General features: G+C 43.0%; 1 protein-coding gene across 1 annotated transcript in view; it reads left to right on the top strand.

Moving 5' to 3' along the window:
* LOC150083706 (uncharacterized) overlaps positions 1–12425 on the top strand; it is a 189029-nt gene that overhangs the window by 3523 nt on the left and 173081 nt on the right. The window contains exon 2 of the mRNA XM_090378576.1: positions 10394–10805. Within this exon, the coding sequence (XP_090234702.1) occupies positions 10394–10805 (412 nt within the window). The remainder of the gene's footprint in view (positions 1–10393; positions 10806–12425) is intronic.

The raw sequence follows: 12425 nt of genomic DNA, 5'->3' as shown, positions 1-12425 counted from the left end.
TAGCAAAACAATTGTAACAATTATATTAACGTATATACATGATTTCCTAAACTCTTAGTCTAATACAGCACAGTCAAAATGTTCTCAGTGCATTTTATTTTTGTCCATATGAAGTCACAAGCTAGACTGGAAAGTTTTAGATCCATTCAACAGCGACTAGTAACAAAAAATTCAAATTATTTTATTAGTATCATCCAGAATTTCTTCTATACAGTATATCCATTTATATAATATGTCTGTAAATTGTGTTCTCTATTCGATTTGCCTAAACGACCTGTCTATGTTTCGTCCAGAAAAAACTAGGGTTTTTTCTGGACGAAAAAACCCTAGTTTCTGGGGTAAAAAACCTTGCTATCTATGCCCGAGATCGACTATCTCAGTCAAGGAGTGAAAAAAGCCCAGTAAAGTTCCTCGCGTCATCGACTGGATTCCATCCCGGGCCCTTTCCACCCAGTATAGGGAGGATGGCGACAAAACCACTGTACTACTCGCATAGACAAGAGCTGCTAGTGTAAAGTAAAGTGAAGTCTAAAGTGTGTCCGGATCAAACGGCACCATAGAGTTACCCCATCTCCACGTAGTGTACATTGTCATGTGAAAACAGAACACTGTTGAAGACAGAGATTTAAAAGTGTGTCGATATTGTATATATGTAGTGTTGTGTGCCCTTATTCATCTGCCCATTTATTATTATTATTATTATTATTATCTTTATTTTCTCCTAAGAGACACCCGCTTACAGCTATTAACCAGGGGGTGCACATTCATATATACAAATATAATTTATATACATAATTATCTATTTATAATTTATACAAATCAGTCTTTATAAATTATACAAATTATATAATGTCTAAATTATACATTTTCTAAATCATACATTGTCTGATTAATTATATTATACACATCATTGCCTTATTTTACATGACAGGCAGATAGAAAGAGAGCACAAGCATAATTTACAATTTTACAAGGAATTAGAGAATGTTCACATCTACAGCACTATTTACAGCGAGTTCACAGAAAGACAAGACGTCCAATATAAACATAACAGGAGCAAAAACAGTCCCGACCAGTTCATTTTCTTCATTTCCTGCATTCTCTTTTGTTTCCCTCTGTCGGCATCACTCAACATTTATAGGTGGAGTAATGCCTTTTGAAACACTTCGGTCCTGTATCTCTTCTCTGCGCAAAGCCTTTCTGGGTCTGCTTGAAGATCGTTGAACATTTTAATAGTGTTCAAAGGAAAAAATCGCCGAAGGCTTTCCAGCTGTGTGAGCGCGCTACTGATTGGGAGGGATGTTGTTCTATTCGCCCACCTTTGCGTCATGTGGGGCCGAGTCAGCAGGTGGTCAGTTTTCGGCGAGTCGACTCTTCCGGTCAGTAGTTTTGCAAGCGTGAGGATGTTCTTGGTGACAATAATGTGAGACCAAGGCGTGACATCCAAGTTGGCATATAAAATGGTTCTTGAGATTGTAAATGGCTTCGTAGTGATCCTGTTTAACCATCTCAGCATCCAGTACTCTAAACCCAGGAAAGCCTTGATGGTAGCAACTGGGGCAGAAGACCAAATCTGAGATGCGTAGAGAAGGATGGGGATGACGCATCTTAAAATATATTGTTTAACAAGGTCAGGGTTCCTGATACCTACTAGTTCTTGTCTGGAGGTCCATAGCGCTGCGTAAGTTTTCTTCTTTACATGTCCGAAATGGGGTGTGAAGTTTAGGTTTTCGTCCCATTTCAGACCAAGATCAATATGTGTCCTGACTTTTTTGACCACACTGCCATTTACGCGTATTGATATGTGGTTTTTTAATACCTTGTTGGTGAAAACCATTTGGGCTGTCTTGTGTTCATTTAGTCGGAGCCTCATGCAATTAAGGTATTCTTGCAACTCGGCGATTTTGGAGTTTGCTTCGTTGTTGCATTGTAAAGATGTGTTTTGGTCATTCGAGGTGATGAAAAATTTCAAGTCGTCTGCATATACGACAAATTGCTTTTGATTTTGGGTCAGGAAGGGATGCAGTGCTGTTGCGAAGAGAGTAGCGGAGAGGACACCACATTGTGGGACTCCCCTGTTGACTTGGAAGGTCTCTTTGGAAGTTCCATTTATGGCAGTGATGTGTCTCTCCCTCAAAGAACTCGTTATTATAGCTAATACGTGCCCAGTTATATGGAAATATTCCTCCAAGATGATAGTAATAGCCGAGATGGATATTCTGTCGAAAGCGGATGCAACGTCTAAGAAGACAATGTCTAATTGCTGTCTGAAGTAGGGCGTGTTGTATTCGAAATAGAGTCTCCATGAGATTGGTGGTAGTAGATCTTTGTGGGATCACTGAATGAAGGTACTCCGGTCTATGCCCGAAGCAGTGATGGTTGACGGTATTTAAAATGGATTTCTCAAATATTTTTTGAAACGAACATCCAATTGCAATAGGCCTGTAGTCTTTGGCGGATTTAGGATTGCTATTTTTGGGAACAGGTTTAACGAAATACGTATTCCATATCTTCGGAAAGTGGTTTTCACTTAAACGTTTGTGGAAAATGTGAAGGAGCAGATCTATGATGTATACACTGCTGATCTTAATCATGAAGAGTGGGAATTTATCAGGCCCAATTGTGGCTTTATTCTTGAGGCTATTCACAGCGGCTTTAATGTCATCTCTAGCGATACTGATTTGAGACAGTTCAGGATAGAACTCTGTCTTCAGTTTGCTAATTGCTTCACGGATTTTCTCTGTATTGACTTCACTTTCAACTTGATTTTCTGCTAGAGGAGTTCCAAAGGTGGCTTGGGTCCATTCTGAGAAGATGTGCTCGGGCATTATATCCGTACGCCTTTTCTTATTATATATCCTGCTTCCTTTCTTTAAATGTGATCGCACCATGTCATAGTGAGCTTGACGTTTCAATCGAATGAACGGCGCTCTAGCTTCTTTATATCGAATATAATCAGGTGGGTGTTCAGTTTTTTTCCATTTTCTGAACAGTTTTTGCTTCTTTTTAAAAGCATATTTTACTTGTGGACTAAACCAGGAATTTGCTCGATGGGAAATTTTTATGTGTTTTGATGCGCCCTCAAGAGCAATAAAGTGAAGGGTATCCGAAAGTGCTTCTAAGGCATCGTCTATGGGGAGTTGGAAGAGATTTTGCCAGTTGAAATTCGCGAGCCGTTTCAAAATTACGTCTGGTTTTATATACTTGGTTGAGAAGATAACATCAGCGTTGTTTTCCCTCTTCCAGTTCTCTTTTTGTCTACAAGCTTGACTTCTCAGGTTGACTTGGATTGAGAGAGGGATTTGATCTGAAGCGAAGCGAGTCGTACTGTCAGTTAATATGATGTCTAGAGCATTATAGTATACCAGGTCAAGGCGCTGTGTGCCTCTTGTGAGGGGCGTTTCAAGTTGTTTCATCGAGAGGGTTTCCATAGTATCATCCAATTCGCTCTTTGCATCTTTGTACTTAGGAAGAGGCATGTTCAAATCTCCCATCACAATAGATTCTACATTTGGGTTCAAGTTTGCAACGAGCCAAGTAAGGAGTTCATTTCTGGCTTCGCTGTCATGGTTGGGTGGAAGGTATATAATACAAATTTGTACATTCTTTGTACCTTCTCTGAAGGTTGCTGAGACGGCTTCAAAATTTTCCGAGTGTGACTCTTGGTTTTTAGTTACAGAGAAATTATTCTTATAGAGTATCATTACTCCTCCTCCTCTTTTGTTTTCTCTTCCTCTTGTAACGCATTTAAAACCAAAATTGTCAGCCAGAGCATCTAGCTGTCTATTATTATGAAGCCAGGTTTCTGTCAGGCAGATGAATTCATATTCGGAGCTTAATAGAAGGTTCTGCAAAGTGTGAAGTTTATTGGCTATGCTGCGCACATTTTGAAGGTAAAGAGAGACTTGCATATTTTCTTTCGAGTCTGATGAGGAATTCCTTAATTGCTACTGAGCAACCCTGGTTGAGAGCCTCGAAGCACGTTCCCTGAAGCGTTTAACCAGGGTGCCAGTGGGCCAAATGGTTTTGTCTAGTAATCGTGCTTCACAATTAATAGGACATGAGATAGTGAAGGAGGAATATGCTGGATGTCTTGTTCGTACTTGTCGTACTTCCACGTCAATACCCATCCCCTCTACGCACATTTCTTTAATGACGCTCGGTGTGATACTGGGTTCAATCCGCGAGACAAATAGCTTTCCTCTTGTTTGAACTGAGGTGATGCTGTATCTTTCTGCAAGACAAGGGTGATAATCAGATGGCTGGGATGTTGGAGGATGATCAGTAGGATCGCCATTTGTCCGTATGGCATGTTGTTGCTGATGGGCATTTAGGTGAGGGGGGTCCTTTTTAGTGGAATTTTGAGGGGCCGATTTTGTCGGCAGAGAAACAACCTGAGCAAAAGTAGGTTTCTGGTTCATGTTTGGCTCCGATGGAGGGGCTGATTTCTTTTTATTGCGGTCTTGGTTTGCAGAAGAAGTAGAGCTGGGGATAGCGGTCGCTGGACCGTTTTCCGACCTGTGCATTTGTGCATACCTTTTATTGGAGGATTGGTTTTTTGAATTATCAAAATTTTGAGGAGGTGGCTGCTCTTTGCAGGGATCAGCATCTTGCAACTCTGCCCTAAATTTGAGGGTAGTCGTCCGTTGTGATTTAATGTGCGAGTTCTCCATCGGTTTCCCTCTTGCAACTTTCGAGGTGCCAGCTGGGCAAGCCTGTGGGTTTTCGAGTATCGGGATATTTCGTCCGATTGTTCCGTTAATTGCACGTAGTTGAGTTAGGACTGTGTCTAATTTATCATCAATTAGTTTCTGTTTGGCTATTAAAGTTCTATTCTGTTCATGCAGTTCATGGTTTTCTTCTTTGATTCCTTGCAGAGTTTTGTGGATTGGAAGAAGGAGTTCCTCGAGTAACTCTTTTAGCATTTGAGACTCATGCTTAAAGTAATCCTGACCTGTTTGTCTTTCTTGATCATTCCGAGCCCCACTACAGCCTATTTCTTTAATGTAGTCAAGAGTATCATTTCCATCATCATATGTTTTCTTGTGCGCGCAATCGTCTGGGCATGCGTCACAACCTAAGATATCAATTAATGAGCCACTAAGGTTCCCGTTCAGCTCCGTTACTGCGAGGTTGTCGGAAACCTGTGGGGAAGGTTCCTCAGTTTCTGAGTCATCGTTGTCTATGACGTGAGATTCTGCTGCATTTATTTCTTCCCGTTGTTCTGCGCTATTTTTCTCGTTGTGAGACCTGCATTTTGGGCAAAGGAACTTCTTTCGTCTGCTTTGATTTAAGCGCACGATGTCAACTTGGGAACAGCAGCTCCCAATGACGCTGCCACATCGCGAGCATTTAATGCCGTATTTATTTACAACGTTACAAATGCCGCATACTTGCTCCGTCATATCAGATGGTTTCTTTTCCATATTTGTAACGATTGAGACCGTAGATGCGTTACTTATATGTTTTACTTAAATCTGGAGCGTTGGCCAGATATTTCACTTATTTCTCGATGAAAGGTGCGGTAGTGGGGAGAGCTATACACTCCACACCCAGTTACGGTTTAATTGGAGCCTTTAATGTAAGGAGCGACCTTGAGAGAGGATTAGTGGTGGGGAAAGCTGAGTAGTTGAACTTTCCGCAGACAAGAAAACTTATCTATAGCTGTACCACATATAGCATGCATGAGACCAAAAAACAATAATCATAATTTACCTGACTGTGCATTTCTTCCTTAGTTGATATATTTAGATAGAGGCACTTCTGAACTTTCGATTAATACTAAATATAGCTAGTACATTACTCATAATGCAACATACCGGAAAGAGATCTTCCAGGATTCGTATAGACTTACCAAAATATGAATCGGCTGCAAAGTACCAAAGAATTTAGAGTAAAAGAGAAACTTTCTGCTTTCAGAACAATAATAATTTGTTGACTGTAAAAATATACCTTCTGTAACAGTTATGTAAATATGTAATTTATAGATGGAATTATTAGTGAATTGTAAATATATCAGTTGTATAATGTATGTACAGAATCATCAATGTGTATATATATTAAACATAAAATGTGTATGTAATATTTCGGGACGAGACTACGTGTTCAGTATATGTAACCCACTGCACGTAGTATCTCGTACCCTGATATGTACTTAGCACCCTCCTGGCACTTTGCCGTCCCGGGGTGGTTTCCTTATGGAAATAAACGGATAATAATAATAATAATAATAATAAAAATTAAACTGAAAATATCAAAAAATACGGAGCACCATAATCACACTGTTGTCATCTCCGCCACCTAGCGAATCCATGCCATTTAGCCGTTGGATCCCTGTTGGGGGCCTAACGTTGCCCACACTTTTCCCCGTGGAGGCAGACCAAATACCCAGCTGTTTGAAGTTTTACTCTGACAGACTCTGCAACCTAATTTCCTGAGATTTCAGTGGCTAGGGCCTAAAAAAAAAGTGGGGGAACGGTGGAATTAGAAACCAAATGCTAGTGAGCACGGTTCAATTTTCAAGTAATTAAATTTAGACGTGCGGGGCGTTCGCTTGCCTGTAGGAAGAGTGGGAGAGAGACTGAAGACTGGGGGGAAAGATAGAAATATGGGGACGATAGGGAAGCGACCCCAGGAAATCAGTCAGGCACGCCCATGCCTCACCAGACGAAGGAAGGGGACGGCAGGGAGAAGGAAACAGGAAATCCTTTAAATCCTATCCCCTGCCAGGGGATAGGATTTAAAGATGAATAGGGTTAGGGCATCCTATTCGGATCGCCAAATGGCTATGTCAAGGCAATTGCCTGTTGTCTTCATCTGTAGTTTATCTTGTCTTTGCCAGTCTTAATCCAAGGAGTTGTCCTGCATGCGCAGAACGACCTGTCTATGTTGATTATCAGCTTGCATTATTATGAAGTTCACCATTCGTGAACCCATTCGTGGTGTTTTTCTAGCTGACAGAAAAAAATCCCTGTGAGGGCAGTCTTCACAGCTGAGGACGCCATCGACTGTGTAAGGCCTCAGTTGCAGGTATCACGTTGTTATATCATGGGTAGTCAATGTCGACCCATCGAGATGAGCGTTTTACTTCTTGTAAACAGCTTTTGTGCATATTCGGAGAACGCCAGGTACTCCTCCTTGGAGTCTAGTTGGTGTTGTTCCTGTCCTTTGGCTAAAAATTATTATTTTAAGGCCACCCGAATAATGAAATTCATCTGCCGTGCTGTGTACCTTATGTCTGTTAATTGCGTGTGTTCTGTGGTCGATTTGCTTGTTTTTCTGGACGAAAAAAAAACCCCTAGTTTCTGGGGTAAAAAAACCTTGCTATCTACACCTGAGACCAACTAACTCAGCCACTGAGTGAAAAAAGCCCATTAAAGTTCCTCTCGTCATCGACGGGATTCAAACCCGGGCCTTTTCCACCCGGTGTAGTGAGGACGGTGACGATACCACTGTGCTACACACGCGGACTGTCCTTTGGGTAGGTATGTTAGTTTCGTGATCAATTTATTGCGGAGGTCGTCATAGAGCTGGAAGCCATACATACGATGTTGCCAACTCTCCAAGCAGCCACAGACACAACAGGGGTCCTCATGGGTCCCGAGTAAGGAAGGTTTTGCATTTATAGATCCATTGTCCAATGAATAACTATGCTGGTTTCAGGCCTCGCGAGAACCAAGCCGGGGTCCTGGGGTAGACTCGTCCAACAACCGGAATCAATGTTTTGGCGATGTCGCCGGTGTGGCAGTGGTTCCATCTTGTGTGCCACACCGGTACCAGGTGAGCATGTAGACTCTTGACTTCGACGGTCCGGTTGTTAGTGGGGTCTGTGGTGTAGCCTAGGCATGTCTTGGGTGTTTCTATTGCCAGCTGATAAAGGAGTCCCCGCCGGATGATCTCGAGGTCCATCGGAAGAACCCCCTGGCGGGGGTTCTTCCGATGGACTTCTTTGGATAGAGTCTATTGTCCTTTTGTTCAGAGTGATGGTGGCTTTACGGAACCATGCTCCAGCAGCATATGTGATGATGGGCATGAAGTTTTCCCAAGTCCCTGCCGGTGACCCTGACAATCACAGCAGTATAGCTCCTGAGCCTTTTCCGTATATATTTGAAATGAAAGATTGTGATCCAATATTATGCCGCGGTATTTGAGTTGAGAAGAAAATTTGATTCTTCTGTGGTCTATTTTTATCATGGGGTCTATCCAGGTCCGTGAATCTGGAGTTTCCCTTCATTAGTATGGAGTTTGTTTTAGCCAGGGAGAAGTTCAGGCGGTGCCTTGCCCATTGCTGCAGTGTATTCAGTGAACTGTTGGCCAGGGTTTCCAATTGGGTTCGTGAGTCTGCGGGAATGGCGAGGATGAAGTCGTCCGCGAAGGCCTGGAAGCTCAGCTCATCCATGTCCAAGGTCAGGAAGCCATCCTGGACGACGTTCCACAAAAGTGGGCTCAGGACCGAACCCTGCAGACAGCCCCGGTACACATTCCTAGACAGGGTTTGGTAGGGAGACTTGACTGTTATCGTTCTGTTAGAGCGATAGCTGGAGATGATGCAGTAGAGGTTTTCAGGGATGTCTGCAGCACTGAATCTCACCAGAGCGCTCGGTCACCAAAGGGAGTCGAACGCCCCAGCAAGTCCACAGAAATCGGAATGAAGTATTTCTTATCACAAGCCTGTACTTGTTCTAGTAAGTGTATATAAGCAACCAGCGGGGTGGACCCCCGCCTGAAGCAGAACTGATTGGATGATGGGAGACCAGCCGTCTCGTAGTGCCTCAGCAGAGGGTTTTATAAGAGGCGCTCTAGTAGCTTGCTGATAACCAGGAGGAGGACGATAGGTCGGGAAGGTCTAGGGGTTTAGACGGATTCTTAGGAATTAACTTGACGTTAGCAGTTTTGCATTTCAGCAGGAAAGTTCTGTCATTAAACAGCAGTTGTACAGGATCAGGCCTGAGATGAACTGCATCACCTCCTAGATAATTTCAGGCTCCAGTAGGTCCGGTCCAGGGCATTTGTTTCCTTTGATTAATTAGCAATGATTAGTAATGCAGGTATGGAGGTGATTGGTGTATCCAGACGCCTGATATGCCTTTCCATAGTGTCCCAAGAGTGCTCTATGGGATTGATATCGGTTGAGTTCGGCGGCCAATCGATATGCTGGAAGTCAGAACTGTGTTTTTCAAACAATTCCTGCACATCAAGTTCCTGATGGCTCGGTGCATTGTCATCTTGGAATGGCACCATCGCCATTCGGGAAAAAGTGTAACATAGCGGGGTGTACACAGTCAGCAAGCAGTTGACGATAGCGGAGACCAATGATACGTTGTTCCACATGCACCAGGGGTCCACGTTCCTGCCAGTGAAACATACCCCACACCATACAACCGCCTCCAGCGTCCTGCACTTTTGATACCATGCATGATGGATCAAGAGCCTCATATTGTTGACGCCAAATTCGTACACGACCATCCACGGTGTGTGAAGTAAATAACGTGACTCATCCGACCAGCACACCTTCCAGTCTTCTACCGTTCAACTTGCATGCCCTTTGTACCAAACGAGTCTTTTACGCCGATGAACCTTGGTTAGGAGAGAATGGCGTAGGGGTCGTCTGCTGGTATAGCCCATAAGTGAGAGCGTGCGACGCATGGTCATGTCAGATATTGTTCCGGGTTGTCGCATGCATGTATATGGTAGTCAGTTCTTCAACAGTGCTGCGCCTGTTCGCCTATACGAGTCGTCGGACCCGGGGCTCACCTGTAAAATCAACCTTTCGCTGCCCTTTCCAATTTTGCCGTCGGGTCGTTGTTTGACCATTTTGACGTCAGTCCTGGTACACTTTAACAACGGCGGCTCTCGAACACCCCCACCAGTTCAGCCGTTTGGGAAATCGAGGTACCAACTCGTCGAGCTCCCACAATCTGTCCTTTAACAAAGTCCGGTAAATCCTTCCTTTTACCCACCACGCTCGGAATTTACTACCTACTGAACCACTGACGCCTTATCTATGCTACGTAGGTCGACTAATTCTGCATTCTCGTATCTCACGTGGTCAACGGGTCGCATTGTTTTCATAGGGGTGGTCATAATTCAGTGGTCACTCAGTGTATATAAAAAATGCAAGTGGACGAAAAATAAAAAAAAAACCCGAATTTCCAAGAAGGGAAAAATTCTGCCCCAGGCCAACTCTACCACGGCGTGAAAGGGGAAACAAAATTTCCTTGTATCATTTACGGGATTCGGACCAACTCGTTTTCCAAATGATGATGATTAATATTACTGTTCGGACGGTAAGTGTATTGTGAAATGCAATTAGATTAGAAACAGCGTTTACTGTACACTTTATATATGTTATTATGTTACTATTTAAATTTAATTTTGAATTTTCATCCTTTAGCATGGGTTGGCTCTTTATCATATGGACTCGCTCTGCTGTTTGGTCCCTTGGCTAGTCTAATCACAGAACATTTTGGTCATCGAGTGTCTGCCGTTCTTGGAAGTCTTACTGCTAGCATTGGCTTGATACTGTCATCTTTCGTGGTGAATTTTTCAGAATTGTTTTGGACATATTCTCTTCTTTTTGGCCTCGGTACTTCCTTAGCTACAACTCCAGCACTATGCATATGTAGTCTATATTTTAAAAAATATATTTCTTTAGCCTCAGGTATTGTAACATCTGGCAGTAGTTTCGGCACATTGGTTATGACGCCCTTAGCCCAGTTTCTGGTGGATCGTTATGGATGGAGATTATGTATGAAGACATTCAGTGGCACTGTGTTTTTATCGATTATCTGTAGTCTGGCGTTTAGGTAAGTAAACAAACAGAAAAATTTGCTAACTTTTTGATAGTTGCGTAATGTATTGATGATTGTGATTTCACTCACGTTGTTCTATACCACCCAACAGAATGGGTTGTTCAAAGTGTACGAAGACAAAACGTTCAATTATATATTACAAATCGTCATAGTTATTAAAACATTTCTCAACATCTCAGTAGGAAGTCCTGTACTCTTTGCACAGATCGAGGATAACATGCCTCGTCTCTCATTCTTAGACTGTAAATGGTGTGAAAAAAAAATCGTACATAAGCAGTTCACGACACAGTGGCAGGTGGAGACTACTGAGAACAAAATAAACAATGATATACTGGGAGATAGTTTTGGTGAGAAAAATGGCTTTAATATTTTTCGAGAACCATTAACTATACATAGATTTATAGACTTTAATGACCTGGACCTTGCCGGAACCCATCCTCAGATCATATATAGACAGTAGCCAGGCTTCTGCTTGCAGAATATCTCAAATCAAAGAGAACAGGCAGTAAGAATTGAGACACTCGGCGACCAGAATGCTGGCAACAGCCTATGTATGGTTTGAGGAAGGGATCCGGCAAGTTTCCGAAACGTTACCTTAATCTATAGAGATTTAGTTTTTACCTAAATTAACTATCTTAATATTTACGTGGTATAAGAGTGGCCATTATAGAGAACTAGTTGAATGAAGGTGAATTTTCATAGTATCAAATAACGCTAGATAAGGGGAACATACATCCCAAATGAGGTGAAGGTGAGTTATAGACTAGACTGCAGGAAGTTTTTTTTTTCCATATCCACCAAGTTCTTAGTCGTTGGAATGAATTGCCTTCATCGGTAGTTGTGGCCAACTACCAAACAGTAATAGCATGCACTGAGTGATCACTGAATTATGGCCACCCCTATGAAAACTGAATGCGACCCGTTGACCACGTGAGGTACGAGAGTGCGCAGTTAGTCGACCTACGTAGCATAGATAAGTGTCAGTGGTTCAGTAGGTAGTAAAATTCCGAGCATGATGGGTAAAAGGAAGGATTTATCCGACTTTGATAAAGGACAGGTTGCGGGTGCTCGACGAGCTGGTGCCTCAATTTCCCAAACGGCTGAACTGGTGAGGTGTTCGAGAGCCGCCGTTGTTAAAGTGTACCAGGACTGGTGTCAAAACGGTCAAACAAAGACCCGACGGCAAAACTGCAAAGGCCAGCGAAAGGTTGGTTAGAGATGAGCCCCGGGTCCGACGACTACTCGTATAAGCGAACAGGCGCAGCACTGTTGAAGAGTTGAATACCATATACATGCATGCGACAACTTCGAACAATATCTGGCATGACCATGCGTCGCACGCTCGCACGTTTCGGCTATAGCAGCAGACGACCCCTACGCCATTCTCTCCTAACCAAGGTTCATCGGCATAAAAGACTCGCCTGGTGAAAAGTGCATGCAAGTTGGACGTTAGAAGACTGGAAGAAAATGTGCTGGTCGGATGAGTCATGTTATTTACTCCACACCGTGGATGGTCGTGTACGGATTTGGCGTCAACAACATGAGGGTCTTCATCCATCATGCATGGTATCAAATGTGCAGGCCGGTGGAGGCAGTTGTATGGTGTTGGGCATG

Source organism: Mastigoproctus giganteus, chromosome 7 (assembly GCF_048544385.1).
Source record: "Mastigoproctus giganteus isolate SK-2022 chromosome 7, ASM4854438v1, whole genome shotgun sequence".
Classification (NCBI taxonomy): Eukaryota; Metazoa; Arthropoda; class Arachnida; order Uropygi; family Thelyphonidae; genus Mastigoproctus; species Mastigoproctus giganteus.
The sequence above is the reverse complement of the archived record's forward strand: the minus strand, read 5'-3'. Positions and strand labels throughout refer to the sequence as shown.